This window comes from Miniopterus natalensis, chromosome 16 (genome assembly GCF_054644295.1).
Source record: "Miniopterus natalensis isolate mMinNat1 chromosome 16, mMinNat1.hap1, whole genome shotgun sequence".
In the NCBI taxonomy this organism is placed as follows: Eukaryota; Metazoa; Chordata; class Mammalia; order Chiroptera; family Miniopteridae; genus Miniopterus; species Miniopterus natalensis.
In genome coordinates, this window is record NC_142096.1 from 33,705,206 (window position 1) to 33,731,932 (window position 26,727).

Here is a 26,727-nt window from a genome sequence, read left to right on the forward strand (position 1 = left end):
TGTCTTCAAGTTCACATTCACATTCCACACAGTTATTTTTATCTGAGGTAGGCCAACCAAAGCAAGTTCACGACTCTAAGGCAAATGATCTTCACAAGAAAGCATTGTAGAAAAAAAGGTTTGCCTCGTTGGTAAGAACTAGAATAATTGCATTCGTTCATGAATGCTAATCAGTATTTTACCAAAAGTGACGACACACGTTGGTGTGAGTGGCAGTGGAGGGGGTGGAAGAGTATGTTATTAAGCCAAAGTAAAAAGTAAAGGGAAGGAAAGGACTAGGATGCGGGGGAGAACCCTCCCATTTGTGTAAAAACGCAGGACACAGCCTGGGAAGCTGAAAGGGTGAAGTGCTGAGGACATCGCTCCAGGATGGAAGCTGCCTAACAACACAATTAGCCGTGCCGAGCACACACCAACCCTGTCACCCACAGGAACACATCCTCTCCACGCCCGGACCTCCCTCCCACTGCTGCCACAACCACCGCCAGCATGGAATTTGCCTGCATTTATTAAGGCTGCCAAGGTTAGACAGGAAACAGCACACATCCTAATTCAAGCATCACCTGGGAAAATAGGCCAGGGCACACCCGGGTAACACCGCTGAACTGAGCGGGAGTGGATGTTTCTCCCCGGTTAGCGGTGGAACAAGCCTAACAGGACACACAGGGGCATGGGTGTGGAATTTGGATATTCCTAGCTCTCCCTGGTATAGGATTTTAGGATTCTGGTGACATCTACTCTGGACACCCTTATGTAAAAGTGGGACTCAGGTTAGTGCCTCTCAGGCCAAGCCACAAGAACTGCCCTTTCACGTGTCATTTCGGGAAGACACAGTGAAAAACCAAACATGACACAGGCAGGATGCTGGTTGACCACAGTGGAACAGCCCATCTCTGGCAACTGTTGCTACACAACCAAAGATCAATAAGAGAAGGCCACTTGTAAACAGTTATGTCAGTCATCAGTTTCAACATCAAGAAAAGATCAATAATGCTGGGTTCATGATTCCAATCTCCTGGATACACACACACACAGGCTGTTATATATGTTGTTATATTGATTAAACAAAAACGTATACACACAAGCATACTAGTAAATCTTCATTAAAAGGATTATAGCTATAAAGTCCAATTAAGGAAGGGCCTTTTGATATAACCCAGCAGCAAAGTCTTTCTTCACATTCAAGTGTGGTTAAAGAATATTTACAAATAGTAAATTTTTAACGTAACCATGAGGAGGGAAGCTGATTTTGGCTGCCTCAGGACCCACCTATTGGTCAACCCTGGGCAACTTTTTTTTGACAAGTTCATGGAGCTCGGTAACACGGACTGCCAATTTTGTTAATCCCAGTAAAGTATCCGACAGCAATCATCCTCATCAGGTTGATGAAAATTACTTAAATGCACCTTCAGTGGGGCAACAGGCAAAAGGCTGACCTGTCTTAAAAGCTAAGCCTTCATCACAAAATAGTTTTCTCCAGCTTTCCCCCATTATCATTCCCATAAGAATCTTTTTGGACTTTTCCCCCCCTTATTACCCCTTTCTTCACACAATTTTTAATTCCACAAACATATGTTATGCCTGCTTATGTACTGTATAATATTTTGTCCATTGAGAATGCATGAAAGGGACATGCTTTAAAAAGAACAGGGATGCACTTATTGTTTGAAATTATGATTACTGTTTATATGTACCTCTCCACCTAATACCCCCACCACCTGCCTGCCTAAACCCTCTCCCACCACTAACCCAAAGCCTCAGAAACAGCCCTTTCAGACTCTTGCATGCCCAGAGCCCTAGGTACACAGGAAGCCTTTAATAAAGCTTTCTGATATAAAGTGGATAAATCAGATGACTCATAAAATACTACATCTACTGTTCAAGCAGAACAAGCCTTTCTTTGTAGGAATCATTACACTCCCTATGCCTGTGCTGTGTAACAGGGTAGCCATAAGGTATATGTGGTTGTTAAAATTAAAATTAATACAGTTTAAAAATTAGAAATTCAGTTCCTCAGTTACACTAGCCACATTTCAAGTGCTCAGTAACCCCACGTGTGGCTAGTGGCTACCATACTAGATGACAAAAATGTGTAACATTTCCATACCACCGGAAGTTCTGTCACACGGAACGGCCCAGGCCCAGCCTAAAAGCCCCCCAAGGTCAGGACTGCACTGGGGTCATTCACCACAGCACACACAGGACCTGTCAAATCCTGACATAAGGGCTGCAAGTAAAGGAGAAAAAAGGAATAAAAAAGAAATATGAGAGGAAGGCGGATGACTTCATCTCAGTCCAGCCAATTTCCCACTTTAACCAAATACAAATGTATTTATTTTTCATAGCTTTGTTCTAACTCTCACACTCACCTACAGCACAGCAATGAGAATTTTTCAAAATGGAACTACCAGCAGAGTGAAATTTGCTTAAGGCTTTCTCAGCATAATTCATGTGAATCAAATCAAGAAGTCAAGTTCAAAATCCCCAAAATGAAAGGCAATCGAGAGAGCCTAGGTCACTGGCCAAACAGTAAACCTAGATTCATGCTTTAAAATACTAGAGAATACAGCTGCCGGCCCACCCACTCTGCATGCAAGTTAGAAGGTGCTTCAGTTCATTCATCTTTTCCCAAATCAGCAACCCTTTCCTGGGCCTTGAAGAGCTGCCCGGCTCCAGGACATCAGCGCTGAGATTTTGGAGCCCCTACAGCAGCTATGTACAGGCTCTAAGTAAAATGACCCTCAGCCAGTCATCATAAAACTTCTCCGGGCAGCAGGAGATGCTTTATGCTTGATTCCTTCTTCTCCCAGTACCTATAAAGCCCTGGCTGGAATTAAGGTCATCAGAAAAATGAAGACACTATCCTGGAATCTTTCAAAACAATAAGCTCAGCTGTTAAAGAAAACTTACAAGTGAGCTTATTTCTCAAACACTCGTAAGTTCTCGCTTTTCCTGTAAGAATTTTCAGGACAGTAACCAAAAATAACTAAGGAACCCAAATTGACCTCTAAGAGGACAAAGCCAGTTTATGACCTACAGCCACATCCACAGATTCACACACTGCAGTTTCATGCTTTTTTAATCTAACAAATGAATATGTCCACATTCCTTTAAGGTCATATTCAAAGAATATTTAGTTCTAGGCCTGTGAGAAAGAGCTTTTTAAAGACTTTTTTAAATAATTAATTTTTTTTTCTCAGTCTGTGGCTAAGTAGCTTCCCACATAGAAATAATAAAGCTCTAATTCCACGAAAGGGAGTTCAGGACCTGAACACCAAAGTCAATCCAGAAGTTAAGGGCCACTGACGTCTCCATTAAACAATCTGGTTAAAATAAAACTTGGGGGCAAACAAGACCAGCCCGGCTGCCTCTTGGAAACCACTTCCTTGCACCTCCCGCCCCTACAATGGAATAGTCCCTTTCTTTTCCCCTCTCCCCCACCCCAGCCACAGCAGGGCAGCACCTTCTACCGCATGCCCCCTGCCCATGGCCTCATCAGAGAACTGCTGAGCCCTCTCCAGGCGCATTGAAACAGGAAGTCACACATCCTACCAGAGGCTCATGTCAGGGAGGAGTTGCCGAGATTCAAATTCTTAACTCCCAAGTGGAATCTGGACAAGGACTCCATCCCAGCAGCCTCCTGTCTCCAGAAAAAACAGCCTTCCTCACCCAGGCCTACCTAGTGCTGTGTGCGAACATCTACATCCTGCCAAATGCCAGACACTTAGCATTTGGGTATGCGGGTTCCTCAGAGAGGAGCAGACGCGGGTTTTGTCCTGGCAGTGTGTGCAAGTCTAGTGGGAAAGATGGTGACAACCCAGTGAGGTGAGCAGAAGCATGTGCTGCACAGGTCCCGAGCCCTGAAACCCGCCTGACCTTGGGAGAGAGGGGTAAAAGCTTCACAGGTGATGGGACTCTTTCACTGGCTCTTGGCAGGCAAGCAGCAGGCCCTCAAGCATCTGAAGGGAGTGGAAGGGGGTGGACTGGGAAGGGCACTCCGGGTCTGGAATGCACACGTGCAAGCAGAAAGAGATGAAGGTTTTAAAGGTTTCCGGGAACAATGAGCATTTCTTTGTGGGTGGAACTGCCGGCCATGGGCGGAGATGTCATTGGACAGGTGGGTTGTGGCAGGATGCTTGCAAGAGGCCTTATTCTCCAGGGAAGCTTGTATAAATCTGAGATTCCTCCCTCCCTTCCCCATTATTCTGATTCCACAGGTATAAGGCAGGGCCCTGAAATCTGTACTTTAAAACAAATCTCTGGAGTAATTATAATCCACGCAGCCAGATCCAGAGACCACAGCGTTTAACAAAATCTATGCTAAAAACATGTAACATCATATTTTATATTGCTTTATCCAATATAAGCCACAGAGATTTTCTTCACCGTTGCACAGAACACTGGCAGTCCATGCTCGCCGATTAAAGCCCACGTCTGCCTGCCTGGACCTCGATGGCTGCCTTGAAAGTTCCAGCTCCCCCAAGGCCTGCCCTCCTCATGCACATGTCTGAGCTCAAATCAGCCCAAATGCCCATGTGTCATTTCTACTCTTCTAACCTTCTCCCCCCATTATTCTCTGCTTAACTTTGCTTCCTCCACTCCCTCTGTCTCCAGAGCAAACTCTAAAGATAATATAGAAGGGAAAATTCAGACTGCCTGACTTCATTCACATTTTATGGATTTAATAGGGTCGAATCAAGACTTAAAATCGCAGAAAACTAGAGCCAAAAAAGTCTACTTGTGACCACCTAGGGCCCTATGTCCTGGGAAAACCCCAGTTACAGGTGGGAAAACTTAAGCCCAGGGAAATGAAATTACTCGGGGTCACCCAGCCGGCACAGCCAGAAGACAAACACAGACATCCCAGTCCCCAGTCCAGATGTTACTCCAAGGTGAAACACAGACTTGTTTTTAATCCACTGATGAGCACTAACTTTTAAGCAGATAAAAAGTCTATACTAAATCCAGGAGCTCCTTATATAAGGAACCGTAATTTAATGGTTAAATTCTAGGCTCTGCCTTAGCCAATTTGGCTCAGTGGTTAGAGCATCGGCCCACGAACCTAAGGGTCCCAGGTTTGATTCCAGCCAAGGGCACGTACCTTGTTTGCAGGTTCATCCCCCGTCGGGGCATGAATGGGAGGTAACCACTCAATGTGTCTCTCTCACATCGATGCTTCTCTCTCTCTCTCTCTTCCTTCCACTCTCTCTGAAAAAGCAATGGAAAAATTATCCTCAAGTGAGGATTAAAAAAAAATAACTCTAGGCTCTGGGTCAGACTGCAGCTTCACCACTTACTAGTCACATGACCTTGGTCAGTTTTGGTGAACTCTCTTCGTCTCGATTTCACCACTTAAAATGAAGATCATGAGCACCCACCTCATGGAGCTGTTGTTAAAATAAAGACTCAATATATGTAAAATGCAGAGGACACAGCCCAGCCCATGTTACATATTCAATAAAGGTCAACTATCATTCTCAAGATTCAAACCATGCCCATTTTCTAAAGTGACGTATGAAGGGTTTTAGACATTAAGGATGATCTAGTCAGCTGGGGATCCATTTTCTTCTTTCTTATAATCTTAAACTCCTTCCTATGGGTTTGGTGTATCATCGCCTAAACATTTCCAAGACTGTTCTTCAAAACTTTAGAGTAATTATGGCAGCCAGAGGCAGCCAAAACTGAAAGTCACACAGCATCATGCTCTTCAAAGGCCCTTGCTGACCTCAGCAATGATGCAGTGGCCACGAAGGGCCAGTGCTGAGTAAGACAGTGTTTGATCAGCTCCATAGGCCTACCTTCCACTGACGGAGAGCTGGGCCCTGGTATGCGAGGGTGTGTGCTTAAAGGTGTAGGGATGCTGCTCCCCAGGAGAGGCCACCTCTGCTGTGGAGGGCTGAGAAGCCTCCCCCACCTGAGTTCATTTTCTCTTTTTCCATTTTTAAAGTAACCCAGATAACTACATGCCAGTCAGTTCAAACATTTCTCAATTTCTACAACAGCTTGAGTGCTGGTCCATCACAGGCAAGAAGAGAACGGTGATTCTGCCCCAAAAGTCTGGCTTTCTAAGTACACCGAATGCCTAACCACTAATTCTTTATGGCCAATAACACAGAAAAAGGGTTACTTTCATAGTAAACACAAGTTGCAAAATCAATAAAATATGAAACTGTACCATGTATTATGGTGCTAATAAACTCCTAAGTCCCATTATCGTTTAATTATTAACCTAAATACACACATTGTAAGAGCAACTTGCACTGTTCATTTAAAAAAAAAAAAGAACCAGAGTTCTGACATATTTCCATATCCTATGTAACAAGTTATATAATGACCAGAAAAATTTTGCTCTTATAGTTACTAGCTTTAAAATCTGTCCCTAAATAAACTGTACTAACAGCTTGTGTAAAATATTTGGTAAAAAAGACAAAGACCTTTCTGAGCTGTTTCCTTTGGGAAACAATATGGAATGCTAATATTCTGGAAGCCAGAGATCTGCCAGCTTGAAATTCTGGACACCTACCCAAATGAGAGGAACTTAGGAATAACTGCTATTCCCTCGTCACCTCCAGCAAGAAGGCCTTGAAAAACACACCTACAGTCCCTAAGCAAGACACTGGGCTTTCTGTAGAGGGTGGATATCAAACCACACACTGTATCAGAGTTTCAGCCCGTCGTGACCATAAGCACAAATATGTATTTACTGCTGACCAAAACAGCCTGAGGCATTTCTACGGATTCATCGTTTCCTTGGTGATGCATACGTCATTAAAAACAGATTACGCATAGATTCTAAAAGGGCTCAGACATGGGCATTAATTGCTGCGTAGCTTATAATAACAAATAAATGGAGATAATCTAAATATCCCTCAACAGAAGAATGATTACGCTGTGCTACATCCCATCATTGAAATTCCATTTGGCCGCTAGAGAGAGTGAGGTAGAGCTATAGGTACTGACATAGAAAGATCCTATAACATACTGTGGAGTAAAAGCACAGGGATGGTGTTTCTGATGGGCTACCTTTGGAAAAAGATCATACAGATATACATTATTTTATGTATCATTCTACATATTGTTCTGCAACTAGCTTTTCTTCCTCCCAGACGGGTTTGTTTGTGTATGCAAAAAGTCTATACGTGACAATAAACCCAATCCCTGCAAAAGGTACTGGGAGGATGGACTTAATTTCCTATATTTTGTTACGTGAATTTTTTAAACTGAAGAGCATGTTCCATATTCTTCCATTTTTAAGTAAAATTTAACTTAATAAAAAACACTTCTGATGCTTACTGAACATACAAAAAGTGTGTGCCTTCGAGTTTCTCTCTTATCATTTCCATAAAATGTATTTCCTTTCTATCAACCAGACACTTTCTAGGTCATGCGAGTCCTCACCCTCCCACATGCCACAGAAAGTTATTTCTCCACAGTGCACATGGTGAGATGTGAAGTATTCTGGAATCACTAAAAATGACCAGAAATCAAATACTTTAAAAATATATCAAAGCTGGAGTCTGTTTGCTGTGATATTATTTGTTTTTTGTCCAACACATAACCTCTAAATTCCTACTCTACCTCTATAACACCCACAGAGAGGCTATTCTGGTTTCTTCTCTCACAAATAATTGCTCTGGTTTTCCTCCCTTCAATCATGAGAACTTGCAGGGTCTCCCATTTCCCACAGAGAACCACTCTGGAAGCAGCCTCTGCAAAAATCCAGGTTCCCACTATAGGAAATTATGGACAACGGGGGGATGTCTTTCTAGTCCATCTGTTAGGGTCCATCCCATAATTAAACATTAAAATATAAAAACTTATTATGAATCATAGAGCCTCAAAAATGCAATGCCAGATATCTAAGTTCTTTAAAGTAGACGCATTCTGGTGGCTATTCTAGAAAGACATCAATATAACTGGTAAGTCCAGTTCCAGATACCGGTGAAGTAAAAGAAAATATTATAAAATAGACCCAATAACACTAACAATGGTGAAGACTGGCTTCAATGTTCTACTCTTCTTTATACTTGTATTTTCTACAGTTTCTACAATAAACACATATAAACTATGCAATAATTTTTTTAAAAAGGCTTAAAAAACATAGTGCTTAAGACCCATATCAAGCTGGTAAACCAGAGGAAGTCACCACTGCTCTGATGTCACCATCACATTCTCCTAGGCAACCTTTTGAAACACTGTTGGCATCTTGGAAATGAAGAGAAATATTACCTCCCCTGGGAGCCCTCCCTCATTTCCCTGAGCTGAGTCAATTGCTCACTTTTTCATATTTCCCCAGCACTCTGTTCTACCACTGTTATCATAGCAAACATATTATTTCTACACCAGAACTCTTGATTTTGTGCATCACATTTCCCCCCATTCAATTTCAAGCTCCTCCAGGATCAAGAGAGTAACGTACTGACTTTTGTGGCCCCATGATAGTGCCTGACATATTACCAGTTTCCAGGTTCCCTGAATGAATGAGAAGTGTGCTCACTGCAAATTTACTCGAATATTTAACTAAGCCCATGTGGTAAATGAGTGCTTGGTGAAATCCTCCGGAGGTACCCATCATGTGCATCAGAGACAACAAACTCTCATGTGAGTGGGAGCAAGTCCCACACCCACATTTTCCAATGTCACCTTGACAATGACAAGAACAAGAATGTAGAAGTCGGTGCACAAGCAGACCCTGAAAGATATAGCAACAAAAGAGGCAGGAGAGCTTCTCTCTAGGAATGAAAAGGAAAGCACGCCCTTTTGAACAGAGATTTCTCCATTACAGCTGATGCTGCAACTCTAACCATGGCGGTGAATACCGGGGTACTGGTTTTCTTCTTTATATCTTTCACATGTTATTATTGTCTTTTGTGTAATTCAATAGTCACTGAAACCATTAAAACATTTCAAAAGATTACTCTTTTTTCCTTGATTTAATATACATACTGTAAACACTATGTTCTAGGCACTATGTTTGGGGAGTTCAGGCATGAAGAAGTCATAGTCTGCACCTCAAGGGGTTTGCAGTCAAATGTGGGAGACACAAATACAATGCAATAGGACACTACTTACACAAGGGTTCCTCGTTTTGTAGAACCCAGAAAAATGGTCCATCCAATCATCCTTACTGCTTCCCATTCCCCAAGGGAATGAGGAACACCTTAGGACAACCCTTGTGAAAAGGGGAAAACGAATGACAACCAAATGCACAGCTCAGGGCTCTACAACCAGCATGTCATTAAAAGTGACCAGAAAACACATAGAGCCAGCTCACGCCTCAGCAGTGGCTCTTTTCCTTTATTTTTCATTCTTCTTCTCTTGTGCTTTATCATCTGGAGAACTTTCTGACCGCTAATATGTGGAATCTCACAGCGCTAAAAAATTTAAATATGAGTCAGCTCAGCTCTGATAACTTCGGCTGTCTTCCCGTGAAGCCGCCCCAAGGGAAAGAGCCTGCGTGCTGAGTCCAGCTCGGGCAAGGAGCCACCCTCCATCTGCTTACCACGTGTGTTGGTAGCCATGTCGGCCACTTTCTGAAAGGCGTCCAAGAAGGCAGCTGCTGCTACTACTGTTGTCCTAAAATACAAACAGATGACACAAGCATGAGGAATGTCATTACAGCTCAAGGGCTAAAAACCTCTGCCGAGGACTGAACATTATCTTCCAGGAGAAACAGGCCAGCTGGACAAGGACAATCACTCGCTTTGTGGACCCATTTTTTTCTTAGGAAGCATTTCTCTTCCTCATATGATCAGCAACTCTGTCCCAATAATGTCCAGCTCATTTGGTGCTAGTCAATAAATGCTAGCAATTCCTCCCATCCCATCTCACCTGGTAGCATACAACTATTTCTGGGTAAAATGTCACAAAGGAGGAAAAGACAGGTGTTTCTACTGAAAAGAAAAACATTATTAAAAATATAAATGGTATACAAGTAAAAATTAATTTTAGAGTAGGAAAACAATATATACATGGATTTCGAGAAGGAATCTTTGCGAGAAATCATCTAGTTTAAATAACTCATTTTAGAGATGGGAAAACTGAGACCACAACCTCAAGGTGACTTCCCAAATCACTAGTTCAGAGCTGGGACTAGTAGCCCAGCACAATGCACAGTCCTCTGCTCGTCCCACTACAAATCAAGATCCTAGCTATGTGACTTTTCCCCCTAAATCATAATTATAGTGAAACTGAGATACTGCTTTTTCAACTTTAGAAGGCTATCTCAACTATATCTTCTGAATTCCTAAAAGCTGAGACTAGGGAAAAGTTACAATACTCATTTGCTGACCTAGAAATAACCTGGAATTTTTCAAATGCCCTTGAGCACTGTAAGATGCCCTGAGCGCTGTGGTCTACTGGTTCCTGAAGCTGTGATCCGAGATGTCATTCGATGACGAGCGGGCACCACTCGGTGCCAGGGCGGTGGGTACCCCAAACTAGCAAGCCAGCCCTAGGATTTGTACTTTGCAACTGAGCTCGTAGCTTGACGTAATTTCTAAGTATTTCATATATGAATCCAGTCTTTATTGAGCATGACTAAGAATGCAAAGCTGCTGAAGGAAGGAGATGAGAGTAAGGATTATAAAGGAAAGAGTTCAAAATGGAGAAAAAGAAAAGAAATGGCCTTGAAATATAAGCAACAGTGGCTATGAAACCAAAGGCTCCTGGAGGTGCTGGGTGTGGTCCCAGAACACCTGGGCGCCAGTCCCCTAGAGCGGGACTTCAAAAGGAGGCCTGATATTTTCCAGTAGAGCAAGAAAGCGTTCTGCTCAAAAGTTTTTTTTAAATGACATAAAAAACAAAACCAAAATTAAAGAATATCACTTTGAAGCACATTTTCAAAAGACTTGACATCCAATGCAAACCCTGAACAAATTAGTTTTATCAAATATGCTAGGATTTATAAATAGCTCATTCAGATTTACAATTAATATCTGACACAGTGGCTGGATTCATTCTCATTCGAGTCAATGCTGATCATCCAAATTTAATGAGCCCGTTGCAGGGGTGCCATGTGCCCTGTGCGTCACCAGGGCGCCACTGAAAATGAGGACAGTGGTCAAGTGTGACGAATTAAGAGCTTTTAACCACTGCCTTCCAGTGAGTCATATTTCACTGTCTTCTGTTGTCACAAGACATCTTAGGCCTCTCTGATCGGACACAAGAAACATGCAAACACACACAGCAGGAAGGAGTGATTCAGCTTAAATACTCCCAGGCTATGTGCCTCCTCGACACTCACCTCTTTATCGTTTCTCGAATACAGAAAATGACACCGTGTGCGGGAGGCCCCTGTAGTGCCCTCAGCCAGGTAGCAGTAGTTTCACAAAATAAAGAAACAGTCCCTGCTCTCAAGAAGCTTAAATGTTGTTGAAAAATATAAAATGTACTTTGTACCAGTGAGGGTAAGATAAGATTGCTCTAAGTCTTACTTTGAATGTATAATCAGTTAATCACTTTAAGCTTCGGCTGCCTCATGGGTAAAAAGGGAAGGGAATCTTTTCCTTGGTCAACCATGAAAGCCTGCCAGACAATGAAATGAGGCCAGATAAGAAAAAGTGTGTGTGTGTGTGGGGGGGGGGGCGCGGAATTAAGTGTTTTATTGTTTTACTATAGGAGGTCACCTCCAGGATGGACGCTAACCTATTTGAAATAAATGATAACAGTGGCACGGAAAGGCGGGGGAGATGTAACTAATAAAAAAGTGAAGGGCCTTGCATTCTGAGCAGAGGAATGTGGATCTGATTCAGCATAAAGTAAGAAATTCTTAAGCAAAGAAATGCGAAAGGATTTGACAACTTGCAAAGGAGCCGTATTCCTGTCCACTGGAGGCCCTCTCATGGCTCTGGAAATCCCAGGCAGCAAGGTGCAGGAATGAAAGGGAAAAGATCTGCTTGTCCCAACTTCTTCTCTCCTGATCTCCAGGGCAGCCATGCTATATCCGGTCCTATGGGCAAAGCTCTGGGCAGTAACCCCTGGTGTCCACAGGCAAAAGCCCAAGAGCAACATGTCATCCATCTGTCCTCTCTCTGTCATCCACATAGCTTTTGATTCTAAAAAAATACCTACCTGCTTTGTTCTCTGGAAAACCACCCTTATATATCCAAACCAAACCAATCTATGTGATCCCCATATGTCATGAACAAGGGTCATTAAACTGACTGCCTTTTTTTTTTTCAATCCTCACCTGAGGGTATTTTTTCTGTTGCTTTTCAGAAAGAGTGGAAGAGAGGGAGAGAGATACATCAATTGGTTGCCTCCCGCACGCACCCCCAACTGGGGTCCGGGATTGAGCCTGCAACCGAGGTACATGCTCTTGGCTGGAATTGAACCTGGGACCCTTCAGTCCTGGGGCCGGTGTTCTAACCACTGAGAAAACCGGCTAGGGAGTGACTGCTGTTTTAAATGTCCCATCCCTCATGGAGCACCCACAAAGTGAAAAAGTACCCCTTCATTCTGATTTATGAGCATATAGCATATAGTTTTAACAACAAGGTGTTGATATATTTCTATTTCTTATCAAATGATAAATGAACAAGCACAAGACGAGGCAATAACAATAGCTCCTTGGAGCAGATCAGCACTAAATCTTATGGTTTTTTAAGTGGTTTTATTGAGGTATAATTTGCATACCATAAAATTTCACCTCAATAAAGCTGCTTAAAAAACTGGGATTCTATAATCGTCAACACTAAGTTTTAAACTCTTTATAAGAACAGGCAGTAAGCAGAATGCACTCCATAAGTTCAAATTCCTTTCATTTACTAGCTATGTGACTTTGGATAAATTATTTATCTTATCTGTGCCTCAGTTTCCTCATCAGTATAATGGGGATAATAACTATGCATAGCTCTTAGGGTTTTAAGATTTAATTAAGTTAACATATGCCTGGCACATAGTGAATGTTTTATAAATGCCACCCATTATTACTTTACATATAATACCCCATTTAACCCTCACAAACTGTGAAAGGAGGCAGAGCACATGAGTTTAATTTTACACATGGGAATCAGAGGCCAGGACATACAGCTAGTGACAATGCTCTAATCAGAACCCACTACATGCTTCTATGTCTGTAACACTTCCAAAATTAACCCCACTCTGCGTCTTAGAGCCATGCTAGTCCATCCTCTGAGGACGCTGCCATTTTCCTGGGGAAGACGTGCTTCTACTTACCGAAGCTGGGACTGTAGTTTTCCCGCTTTGTTTATGAAATCTTCCCAAACTGGATAGCTCCCCTACAACAAAACAAAGCCATCAATCAGTAAGTCATGCTGTGACCGGCATCTGATTAATACAGTAACACAACACCCAATTCCAATGACACAGGAACAATCTGTGTATGCTCCCTTCCTTTGCAATCTATAGTGTGTTGCCAGGTTACGTATAAATGTACTGGGGCTCAGGAATGGGTTTAGAACATACTCAGTCCCTGTAATCAAGTAAACACTACAGACACCAACTGGAACAAGTTGGGCAGAATCTAACACATACATTGATGCATCACTTTTGCATCAATAGATGGTGGGTCCAAATTCAAGATGTGCAGAACATTTAAGGCTCCCCTTGCACCCCTTGATCACAGCCCTGGCTGATCTCACTCTTATCCCAAATGGCAGGGAAGAGGGAACCAGAGTGACTGGGGCTCCTCTCCAGGACAGGTGGCTATCACGAAGCATTATTAAGACTATCAGAATCTCAAGGTCTGGAAGTTACATAAATATAGCTGCTCCACTGATGGCTCAAACCCAGCCTCTGTGTACATGATGGGAACAAGTGGATTCCCAGCACACTGCAGCTAACAGTCACTCATCTCCCCATGGCAGCCTGTATCTGCTGCCCTGTCTTATATATCCATCCAGCCCTAGCTCTAACCTTCTGGGCAGCTTCAGAGTTAAGTTTAATATTTATCTACCAAATATTAAAATGGACTATTTCTGAGAGCTAAGATTTGGAACAAATGTGTTGCTTTCTTGGTCATACTTTCCTCTCTGGCCATAGTTTGGGTTGTTTTTTCTTTGGTTTTTGTTTTTTAATAAGGTCATATATTATTTTTACAAAAACAATGAAAGTCATAACATAAAAAAATTTAAGATCAAATTAGAGGTTCTGGCAACAACAGTACCATGAATTTATAATCCATCCAAACCCTAAAGTCTCCTGCACACAAGCTTCCACATGGAAGTCTTCAAAGAACTGAGGATAACCAGCACATACACCCACAGCTTACCTTCTTTCAGCCCCCCCAAGTTCAATTCCATTTCTACCTCGGACCCTACTTCACGTCCCCACAGCATCCTGGGAATACTCTATCATGTCTCCTTACTCTTCTTTTTATTTTTATTTTTTTATTGATTTTGGAGGAAGGGAGAGGGAGGGAGAGAGAAAGAGAGAAACATCTATCAATTGCCTCCCTCATGTGCCCCAACTGGGGACCTATCAGGGATCGAGCATGCCCCTTACCAGGGATCAAGCCTGCAACCCAAGCATGTGCCCTGGCCCAGAATCCAACCAGCAACCTTTCAGTGCACAGGAGAATGCCCCATCAACTGAGCCATACCAGCCAGATCTCTCTACTCTTTTTCTGAGCATAGTGCTAAGAAAACTCAAATGAACCCAAATCTGCAGGTGCAATTCTGCCAGGGCCAAAAGAGTGGTTGGGGTCTGACAATTCCCTGCACCTACACATTACATTTATATTAAGATCAGGTAGCCAACCAACCAAGAGGTGATGCAAAACAAACCCAGAAAAACAGAAACCATGGTTAAGGAGGTGATGTTTGGCACTGAATCATTTAAATATAGAACTAAGACTAAACACCTGGGGGGTAATGGTTGTAGGATACGATGTAAATGCTGTGAACCTTGATATGGTAAAAACAACATAGGCCCCCTCTTGATTTTGTTGTTAAGGGCAGGAGGGAGAAACTATATAATAAAGTTAATCATCTCATCTTTCAATACAGAAACCTAACAAACAGTCTGAAACTGCAATTTAGCTAAAACTTAATAAGTTCACCTTCCTAATGGTTTTAATAGTCCCTTTTTTCTTACCCTTAGAGCAGTTTCTCAGCCTTGCCACTGTTGACATTTGGAGCCAGATAATTCTTTTCTGTGGGGGGCTGTCTGTGCATTGCAGGATGTTTAGCAGCATCCTTGACCTGCAGTCACTAGATGCCAGTAACATTCACAGATACCGCTGGTTGTGACAACAAAAAATGTCTGCAGACACTGCCAGGTGTCCCCGTAGGAGCAAAGTCACCCCCAGTTAAGAACTACCGCTGTAAAGCAATGCCTGAGAAACTGATTTCTTTTGATGCAGGAACACTTCTCTGAAGTTTAGCAATTTCTTTGGTATTATTTCACTTCCGTTTCAATTCTTCTGTTAAATGAAAGTAAAATTAAATATATTTTTATTTTTAAAATATCATGTGGAGCATGAGCACCTTGTTATAAAAGCACCTGTGTATACATTTCTCTGGCTAGCAAGTCTGTCTGAAAAGGCGTAGAGAGAGATCTGGAAAATTGTCCACCAGATATTAAAATAGACTATTTCTGGGAGCTAAGATTTGGACCAATGTGTTGCTTTCTTATTTGTACTTTTCCTCTCTGACCATAGTTTGTTTTTTTTTTGTTGTTGTTTAATAAGGTTACATATCATTTTTATGAAAACAATAAAAGTCATTACCTAAAAAAAAATTAAGAGCAAATTGGAGGTTTTGGCAACAATAGTACCATGAATTTACAATCCATCCAAACCTTAAAGTCTCCTGCATACAAGCTGCCAGTCCACATCCATCAGTTCTGCATTTGAGACTTACTTGGCCCAACTGCAGGCCTGTGGATTTACTCCTCCATGCTGCAATTTGCTCCCATGGGAGGCTAAGCTGCACTGGTCAGGGATCCTGTCTGGCTGGTTCCTGGCAGAGGCCCTTAGGCAGCTACACCTGAGCTACTGACACCAATACCAGCACATAGGTCTTGTCACCATACTGCTAAGCCACATAGCCTCCATCTCATCTTTGTGCCGTGGGGGCAGTTCTTCAACCCAAGAGCATAACTTTCTTTTAACTCTTGTTGAGTGAAAATTTTCTAGAGCTCAGGCTACCAACATCCCAGGTCCACTGGACACTGTGGGAAATTCCAATGATAACACCTAACACAGTTACCATTTTCCTATCAAGTCCAGGTATGAACACCCCTTCTACATCTACACCCAAACAATGAAAGAGGTGAGGGCCAAGATCTGAGTCCACGGGCTGGCCAGTAGAGATCTCTGTCCAGATAGGCATCAGTGAGCACCCTTAAGAGCGCAAGAGTTCAACCAACCAATTACCACCTCATCTAGCCGTTCCTTCTTTTTCTGATCCACAAGACAGTATAAGAAGCTTTCTGAGAAGCCCATGTTCAGACCCAATGACCAGCAACTTCTAGCCAAAGATACCATCACCTCTCGTCTACACAAAAAAGGACATGAGAGCTGCCTGCTCCTCTTCCCTGCACCAGAAGGTCACTGAGATGATCCAGAACAGCAAGAGAGAGGTCTGTGCAGGAAGCATCGAGCCCTGAGTTCTAGCCAAGGTCCTGTCAGTAAACAATTGGGTGAAGCCACTTTACTTCTCAGGGCCTGTTCCTTATAATGATAAGTCGTAATAAAAAATAATTCCATCACCATCACTGAGCACTGGACATCACTGAACACTGAAAGAACAAAGGAAAGGAATCAAGAACCCAAGTCCAGGAGTTACATCTCCTGGATCAAATCTTCACTCTGCTGTTTGCAAATGTGACATTGGGCATGTAGCTTGACCTCTGCATGGGGACCAGTCACCACTTCACGGGGTTGCTGTGAGGGATGAACGAGGTCAGACATAGAAGTGCTCAGTAAGTATTCAAGACCCACTTGAGAGGATTGATCCAAGCATTTCTCAGGTGGCTGGGGGAGAAGTTATAGCCTCTCTAAGTCAGACCATCCATCCAGGCTGGAGTCCCTCAACCTCAGTCGCCACAGAGAACCAACTGTGCGCAGCTGCACCGTGCACCCCACTGTGAGTGAACCGTAGTCACGGCAGAGACAGACCGAGGTGGCTGGGTGCACAGTGTAAATGTCTCACTGCTCCTGAGTAAATGGTGGGTAGAGTACTCCAACTCGAGATGAACACACCTGAAAACGACTGCTCAAACCACTTCAAAAACTACTTACCTGCCCCCACTTGGAGCCTCATTTCAGTCTTTACCAAATTAGCAACCAAAGGAGGGTCTCCTTTCTCATCAAGGGGTGCAGCACGCAGCTCTCCGCCTACGCACACCCACTCAGCCAGGAGAAGCCTGCCAAGAGCAGCTCTCTCCCGACTTAATGATATTTGACAGTCTTTCAAAGTGTCAGGCCTACCTCTTTTAGGCAATCTATAATTTAATGGGTTCTAAAAAAAAAAAAAAAAGGACTTCTAAGAACACAAGACAAAAACCTCCTTGTTTAAGAAAAAAAAAATTTTTAAGTGTGTAAATGTTGTTAAAATTTAAAGGCAAAGTGATTTGGGTTGCTCCAGATTTTTTTTAAGTTTCTTTCAAAGTTTCTACTCACCTGAAAGTAGTTATACTACAAAAATCCAGAAGCTTGAAGGAAGGGAGAAAGGAGGGAGGAGGGACTTGGAGAAAAGGTCACAGAGAGAAAGCATGGGTTGTTCTAGAGGTTAGAATCTAGACTACCAGACCTAGTAAAGGAAAGCGTACTCAAATTTTAAAAGGAGTTTGCAGGTAAAGATACTGTATGCCCTGAGGAACCTTTTAGAAAGCAGTTCCTATACAGTCCCCTGCTTTTTCCATCTGCACCCCCACCCACCAAGAAGTTCCCGCAAGTCCTGTCCTGAGGCCACGTTCCTGTCTGGGCTCACACTTGAGGGACTCTAGGAAGGCAGTCCCGAGCCATGAAAAAGCCTCGACACAGACCCCGCTGCATGGCTCACCAGAGAGCACATCAAGGTTTCCTAACTTTCCAGACAGACCCAAGTCGAAGAAAATGAGACTCCGGCCGAGCACCTGGGTCCTGCCAAGTCCAAAGTCACAGGCAAAGGGAAGAAAGACGCTCTCCCCCTCGGACCAGTGGATTTCTTTGCACAGGAGAGTAGGCAGGTTCTGAACCCTCGGCAGTTTGCTGAAAACAGAACTCAGGTCACACAGGGTTCTGAGAGAAAGGAAAAGCCCTCTATTACAGAAACTGGAAGAACGCGCGGTTTGTTTACAAGCATGGAGGGGACTCCCTTAATCAGCTGCATGACTGTCCCCATGTCCTACAAGGAGCGAGAGAGGGGCTTCCCTGAAGACAGGCTCTAACTCCCGCTCCGGCAGCCCCCGGGGCAACACGTTCCCCTCATCACACACACCACCCCTGATGGTTGTCCTCTCTTCTAACCTCCACGGGGATTCAACATTCTTGAAAGCTCAAACTCAGCTGTCACCACCCAGCTCAAATGTCACCTCTTCCAGAGCATTCTGGGATGCACCTGCTTCTCTCACATCATGCAGTTCACCATCTATGAGCCTGAGTCTCCCCCACTAAACCATGGACTCAAAGACTGAGAAATGGAGAAAGGAAAAGCATTCCCAGTAAGAAAGACAACAGGGGGCAGAGAGGACCCAAGTGAGAGGGTCCAATAAGGTCCAGAGAGGATCCAGGAAGAGGGAAGACAGGGAGGCAGAGAGGACCCAGTTGGGCTCTGGGCCAACGACACTGGGTGTCATTTGTGCTGGGGAGAAGCAGGAGATGGGCGAGGCAGACAAGGTGACCATGAGCAGACTCAAGGGCAAGGCCCACGCTTACCACAAATGGGACGGCAGGGTGACAAAAATCAGATGGCGAGTGACAAAACTCCCAACCAGCCAGGTGACAAGAAAGCCTGGCTAAGGGGTCCCCCACCTGACAGCAACCTGGTCCCTGGGACAGTGGGGAGAATGAAGTAATTTTCTTACTTCTGAGTCACTGTCTTTCTTTCTTTCTTCTTACATCTAACTTCCTACTCCTCAAGCGTTTGGCGGCCACCTAAACAAATGTGAGTTGGCTTTCCCAGCCCCCCAAGGCTGAGCTCTGGGAACCCCTGGGCTTTCTCCTCTCCCCCCTGGGGGCTGAGCAGAGGACTCAGCCAGTGGCCATTCTGGCTTGGGGTTCTGTTTTGCTTTGTTTTGTTTTGTATCAAACAGAAGCCCGGGATGGCCTCCCACACACGGAGCAGAAGAATAAACTGTGTAACTCATCTGCACGGCTGATAACGTGGGCCATAAATAATGCAGGAGCTGCCTCTCCCAGCCCAGCCCGTGGCGACAGCGGGACCTCAGAGGACAGCTGAGGGAACCAGACACCCGAGCAGAAACGCAGGGAACGTGGAGGGGCCAGGAGCCGTGGCTGGGGAAGGGCCGATTTCAGAGGCGCCTGAGAGCTGGAGGAGACTCTTAGAGGAAGCGGAACTCAGCTTAGCTGAGAATGAAGTAGGGAGCACTGGGGCACAGGCTACAGAGAGCTGGGCTGCAGCTCAAAGACCTCTGTCCCATCCATAGGTTCCGGACAAAGGCTGGCTCCCCAGTGGCTATGGCTGAGGAGAACTCAAGTTGTGGGTATACAACTGGACAGGCAACCTCTCAAGCTCCTCTTTCCCCCTAACAAGCATCACCATTTTCTAAACAGTTGCTAGGTGCCAGGTACTTATATTAACATTTCTCAAACCTGGGGATCTTGCAAAAACTCAGGTTCCGATTCCCTGGGTCTGAGGTGGGGCCTGGATGCTGCGTGTTTAACTGGAGTGATACCATGGCCCCCGACCACCGTTTGATATACAGTCTTATTACAGGCTCACAACTCCTCCATGAGGCAGGTACTGCTCTTATTTCACAGCCAAGGAAACTGAGGGCCAGAGAGGTCTAGGATAAAATTTGATGCTGAATCTGCCCAACTTTGTGGCCCTAGTGCCACCCTGATTCTAGGAAATGCAATCAGGAAAATGAACAGCCCCCAGCTTCTTGGTCCAGCCTCAGGGCTACAGAAAGCCAGTCAGCAGCAGGCTGGGTCCTGCTTTCTACTGGGGTCCTGTAGGAGCCCAGACAGAGTAGGGGGAGGGCTCCCTAAACACGTCACCCCTGATTACAGCTCAATGCCCCAAGGAGCTGTAATGTCACCCTAGAAATGGTCAGGATCCTCAGCCAAGTGAAAAAGAAAACACAAAACAAAGAAAACCCCTTTGTGCAGAAAACAGTCTCATAGGAACGCACTGGAAATGTTCACAGTTGCTGTCCTTAGTGCTGTGATTATGGGTAATTTTATCACATCTTCAGGTTTTCTGTGGGCACTGGAACCAACCTGCTTCTACCAGGTGATGGGACAGCCTGTCTGGGCATCTCTATAAGCTGCTGCTGCCACCAAATCCCTCTGTGGGTCTGCAGGAAGCTTATTGGGTGAGCATGAGGAGCGCAGTCCACAGCATCCCTCCCGTCCTTCCTCTGGGCATGTCCCTTGGTGAGCTCAAACTCTGGAAATGAAGAGCTCAGCTTCAAGTGGAAGCTTCAGACCTCAACATCAGCGCCTCTGGACCCCTTGCTTCTTTACGTGCGAGGCAAAAGCATGTGGCTTCCATAAGTGGGTGTGCAGGATGAAGGACAGGGCCTGTGAATGCCTGTCACAGCTTTGTCCCCAAAACCACCCTTCCCCACCCCATCCTGTAAGATGAAGGACTCCCAAGATCCTCAGATAAAAGGCACTGTGTAAGCCCATCCATCATGAAAACCATTCCTGGGCTTTTATTCTCTGATTGGAGCCTGCCTAATCCACTAATTATCCCTGTCCATCAAGTGGATGACAGCCTTGGAGATAATCAATGGTTGCTTCCTTGCACGCCCACCCTCACCCACTTGCCCGAGCTCACCAGCAATAAATATGCCTATAAGAAAGAAGACTGAATCACAAAAGGTGCTCCCTCCATCCATCCACCCCTCACCAACTGCTCCATTTGTAACTATAACACCCTAATTAAGTCAAGGACATCAAGCTTTTTCTTCCTCCTGTGTTAGGAGGTTCCAGGCCCAGAATTCCTGTTTCCTGACATATGGGTAGGTCTCCACTTGAAAAAAAAGAACAAATATGTCAACTGTATCTACAAAGTATTATTTATTTTTTAAGTTTTCAACCAAGGAACATTCATTTCCTTTGTCTATCCTGAGCCTTCCAATAAAAGAGCCCCTAGCCATGTGGACATAAAAATTTAAATGAATTACAATGAAATAAAATGAAACATTCAGTTCCTCACTCAAGTGCTCCATAGCCCCATGTGGCTAGTGGCTCCATTACTGGACAGTGCAGATACAAAACATTTCCAGCATCGCTGAAAGGCCTACCAGACAGAGCTGGCCCTAACATGACAAAGTCACCTGGGCACCTGGTGTGTGTGCCATGCTCAACATTTCCTTGAAAATGAAATCCCCCTCCTTTTCCCTTCTCCGAATTCATCTTCCCCGACCCCACCCCCAACTCTGTTTTTACTGCCACGATATTTCCTCTATTGTTTCAGATAGTCATCTGGAGCCACCCAGGAGTCCAAATTTATTTCATGATCATCAGTAAGCACACCATCTCACTTTACATATAGCTAAGAGGGTACAAAGGGCATTCATAGCAACCCTGGGAAGACAGGTGGCAAAACAGGCATCTAACACTTCTCTTTTCCCTGGGAAAATGAGGCACAGAAAGCCTAAATAATTTCCCAAAGGTCAAGGAAGTGTCTGGCCTCATACCTGCTCCTTAAGTTTGCCCAGTTTTTTTAAAACAAAATTGTTTCATGGATTCATCTAAAATTTACTGCTTCTCCACAACTGGAAACCTGGGGATCGAAATCTAAGCACCTAACACAGGTCTGGCTGCTTTTACCCAAGTGCTAGTAAATCAGGTTCATGTCCAGTTCAGCCTCTAACCCCTCTAACCTTTGTCCCACTACACAGAGTCCAAAGCTTCTGCTACATTTGTTTATTCCTGTTTATACATGTCCACAAGAGATAACGAACCTAAGCAAAATACTCGGTGACGTGCACACCCCATAAAAATGTCAAGTATCGTACTATTACTCCATGTCTGCACGCTTGCACTCACCCACTCCTCTCCAAAAGCACCCTCTCTGACCTGCCTCCGCCCAGCTGCACAACTGCATCTGCCTTGTAGGGATCAGTTCTTCTTGGGGGCAATCTCCCCAGCCCCCTGGGCAGATACACAGCACCCATGACCCTGGAGGGGATCCTGTAGGTGCTTGGGGTTTTGTTCTCCCCAGTGAGCACCTCTGTGCTCCTTCTCTACTCACTTTGAAATTGTAAACTCTCCCATGGCAGGGGCAGTGTGATCAACTTGTCAAATCCACCCTGGGAAGCAGTGGCCTTATTGCCCTGTGCAAACCTGTGTGCTATGCCACCTTCAACCAAACAGAGCCTCCTCCACACCCCTAAACCCCACCTGGATGCTGGGAATGACACCCAGGTGGGCATCACCAAAAAGGGCATGACTGTGTTACTTCTTCAGTCACTGCCCTGCTCTTGGTGTCTTTCCACTCAATGTCCCTCTTGCTTGGATAGAAGGCTCTAATGGGCAGCCACACTCTGGAGTCTGAAAGGACCAGTGGGGTCTAGGGCTTAAGGGCATAGCTCTAGAATCTGACTGCCCAAGTTCAGATCTACTCACTGGATGACAAAAGTTCCTTAGACAGTCGGTGCCACCCCGTCTTCACCTATCTGTAAATGAGGCCCATGGTAGTCCCCACCTCAAAGGATGGTAAAGAGAATAAGGGAAATAATGCAAGTGCTTAGAAGGGTGACTAGTACTCAGTAAATGCTGGTGATTGCTGTTTTAACGAGTCAACGTACAATCCCAGCCACCCTGACTCGGCCATTTAATGAGCATCTACTATGTACAGGCAACAGGTGAGCAGGGTATAGGCCATACAGAGGTAAGGGGACACTAACATGTAAGCCACCAATCCTAAAGCCTTTGGAAGGCACATGCCCCAAATATAAAGTACTGGAAGGTGTGGTTGGTGCAAGCTTCAGGGAGGGGGAGTGATGCCTCCCCCAGGCCTCAAACGATCAAAGAATTTTCCTGGCAAACAGGAAGAAAGAAGGAAGGGAGGAAACAATCCTGCAAAAGAAACAAAATTCGCAAAGGAAAGGAAGTAGAGAAGGTCAGGCAACATTTAGACACAGGAGTCATTTTCTTCACCTGAAACATTCCAGATGGGTATAATGTGGGGGGCAGGTAAGGAGAGTGGGGAGATCCCTCCTACTCACTTCTCATGAGCTGCAGAGGAGGCTCTTGGTGGCTTAGAGTGGCCCAAGAGCCACTCCCACTCCACCTATTCATGGTATAATCCCAGCACGGCCTTCTAGACACTCAGGGAATGTCTGCTAAAACTACAAATAGCTGAGCCTCACCCCAGATCTACACAATCAAAACCTGCAGGGATGGGCCCAGGGATCTGTATTTTACATAGTCCCCAGGGGACATTCATGCTCTGCTCACTAATATCACAAACAGCAAGAATTGAGCATCCCTGCACTAGATAAGATGCACTTCCCTCAGAGGCCCTGGAAGCTGTGGCCTCAGCAATTTCTCAGGCCTAATGCTCCTCGAGATGTAATCGCTGGTGACGAGCACTCACACATGGGAATGTGAACTGATACGCGCTTTCTGAAAGGCACCTGGTGATGGGTTCCAAGAGCCCTGAAAAAACCATACATTTGGCCCAGGATAAATCCTTCAGGGCAAATCTGACTACAGAAGTCAGTAGAGGCCAATGAGTATAGAAGTAACACAGTCACCACTCTTTTTGGTGTCATTCCCAGCTGCCCAGGGTGGGATATGGGGGAGGCCCTGTTTAGTGGAAGGTGGCAGAGCACACCAACTGTGCCCAGTGCTGTCAGGCCATTGCTCCCCAGGGTAATTCTGACAAGTTGATCACACCATCCCTGCCTCAGGAGAGTTTACAATTTAAAAGTGAGTAGAGGTGCTCATTTAGGAGAGCAAAACCCTAACAATGTGTAGCGACAAGGATATATTCGTTGCAGTGTTGCTTGTAATTAATCAAAACCTGGACACAGCCTAAAGAAGAAACAGCATGGAAGTGGCTCCCACTTCTGGGCCTTTGCACATGATTTTCCCTAGTCTGGAGCTTTCTTCCTCTGATATCTACATATTTCATAAGCTATTGCTCAAATGTCACCCCCACAGTGAGGTCTTCCCTAACAACCCAATTTAAAGACAACACTGTCCGGCTTTATTTTTCCCCATTGCGCATAATCCTTCTAATCTACAGTTTGTCTCTCCCCACTCCACTAGAATGCAAGTCTCAGGAGGCAGGGATTTCTGTCCATTTTATTTACTGCCGTATCCCCAGCACTTAACAGAGAACCTGGCCCACAGTGGGTCCTCAAATATGTGTCAACAAAATGAATTCACTACAGACATATAAAACAATGCAACACCACACAGCCACTAAAACTGACATGGCTCATGATGACATATATGGAAAGGCAGTATAGTGAAGAACTAAGTGAAAAGAGAAACTTGGGGCACAGCATAGAGCACACGAGGCTTCCTCTAAAATGTGTGCACATAACCCACTTTGTGATCCAGTGGTTAAGGGTGACTTTGATTTTTTACTAACTGAGGTTTCTTGGTTTGTCTTCCATTAACTTCACATTCCTTGCATAATCTTTGAGAAGTGATCCCTCATGAAGTGCTCTCAAAACATTTGTTAATTTATTTTTAGGGAAAAGCTTCCTCCTGGGTGACTTAATTAGGATGTCCCTAATTAAGGCCAGCCAGACATCAAAGAGGGCAGGTTCCAGGGGACCCTGGCTCCAGGTCTACTTCTGGTTGCAAGATGACCTCAGTACCTCCAGGAGCGGCCCCGCCTCCGAGTGCTCAGATGCCAAAGGCTTGGCTATCAGCTAGCTACTCCTGGCTCTGCTCCCCGCTACTTGCTTCCTTTTGGGGTGCCTCATCCAATTATTCAGGCGCAGATCACATCCGGCTGGAGAGCTGGCTTTGAAGGTTCAGTAAACAATCACTTCAAAACAAAGAGCAACCATTAAACCAAACTCAAAGACTTCCTTAATGGCCACTGCTCAGCTGCAGGAGCTGGGCTCAAGCAAGCTAGGCCTCTGACTGCAACTGAGGTCTGTCTCCCTGGGAACTAATCTCCAGGCAGGTCAGCCTCCTACTGCAAATATCCCCCTTCCTGTTTAGCACTCAGTCATGTGTGTGCACAGCCGGTTACTGGGGTGACCCTGACAGGAGGGGGTTTCTCCTGCAAAACAAACATGTGTCACGTGGTTGTCACCTTGGACAACCACATCAGGCCCTTAGGTCTCACACCCTGCCCGCTCCCCACATACTTCCCTCTGCTGACAAGTTAGAGGCACTGGCCAGGTGAGTCAATTGCCTAACAATTTCATGTCATTGGCTGGGTCCAACTCCTCTTCAAGCAGAGTGAGGCCCCTTGAGCTTCTTGAAGCAGCTCAGAGAAAAGCCTAGATTTTTATGCTTTATGCTGGTTCATCCTGAGCCCTAATGGTACAGATAGAACAGTCATCAAAGAGATCAATGAAATATACCCATTACAGAATCTGAAAATGAAATCCTAAAATACTGTGCTGTGAGAGACAGTCCAGCCTGGTGGATAAGAGCACAGACTCTGGAGTTGGACCATCTGGGTTCAATCCAGCTATGCTTCTTCCTAGTTTTATAAAATGGGCAAATGGTTTAACCTCTCTGTGCCTCAGTTTCCTCATCTGTGAAATAGTAATCAAGTAGTAACTACCTCACTGGGTTGTTGGATGAAGGATTTTTATATAGCACCAGAATATGCCTGATTGTGCCATTTAAATGCTTGCAAAATATGGAAGATAAAAGTCAGCTCCCAGCTTGGGTGTCACCTGTACCAAAAGCCTCCCCTGACTCTGTCCTCTCATCCAAATGAGAATCAGAGGCCCTCCCCAGGACCCCCAGAAAATGTTACACTGACATCCATCTTGGTGCTGATCATGCTGATTGCTAATTCCTTGTCTGTTCCTCTTCTAGACTAAACAACTTTAGGGTAAGGACTGTGTGTACCTCCACCACCCAGCAGTGCCTGGCACGCAGCAAGCATGTCATCAATTTGAATACATGTAATGTGTTTCCTCGAATTATTTACTTGCTTAAAAAAACATTTCACTCTAGTCTCTACTGCATTATCAAAGTGGAGATACAAGTTTCCTGTATTTGCTGAAACACCTGAGTGTTGCCATTGGCAGGGTACTCTGCTGGAAATTACCAGGGTAGCTCAAACAGACACACAAAGCATTTTATTTAGCAATTATTTAATGCTAAGCCCTTTACATAGACTTCCTCACTTATTCCTTTAAGAGGGAAGTTATTATCCCCCTTGTTTTACAGATAGGAAAATCAAGGCTCAGCGAGGTTTAGTAACTTGCCCAGAGTCATAGAAGTGGCAGAGCCAGGCATCAAAGGCCAAGGGCAACCACTAAAGGTAGAATGCCATAAAAACACTAGGTAGAATCACCATAGAATGTGAAAAGTCCCTAGGGGTATCTCATCTAGCTTGGTGGAAAGAAGAGGGACCAGAAATTCTGCAACTTTCTCCGGAGGCCTTGATGGACAAGAAAATTTTCATTAGGCAACAATGGCAGAGAGAGTCCTCC

At 44.7% G+C, this 26,727-nt stretch overlaps 1 protein-coding gene across 8 annotated transcripts in view; it reads right to left on the reverse strand.

The window, feature by feature from the left end:
- MTSS1 (MTSS I-BAR domain containing 1) overlaps nucleotides 1-26,727 on the reverse strand; it is a 136,205-nt gene that overhangs the window by 100,418 nt on the left and 9,060 nt on the right. For all 8 annotated transcript variants that reach the window (XM_087825481.1, XM_087825480.1, XM_087825479.1 and 5 more), the window contains exons 2-3: nucleotides 13,180-13,241; nucleotides 9,503-9,576 (exon numbers count right to left, since the gene is read on the reverse strand). In XM_087825481.1, the coding sequence (XP_087681607.1) occupies nucleotides 9,503-9,576; nucleotides 13,180-13,241 (136 nt within the window). The remainder of the gene's footprint in view (nucleotides 1-9,502; nucleotides 9,577-13,179; nucleotides 13,242-26,727) is intronic.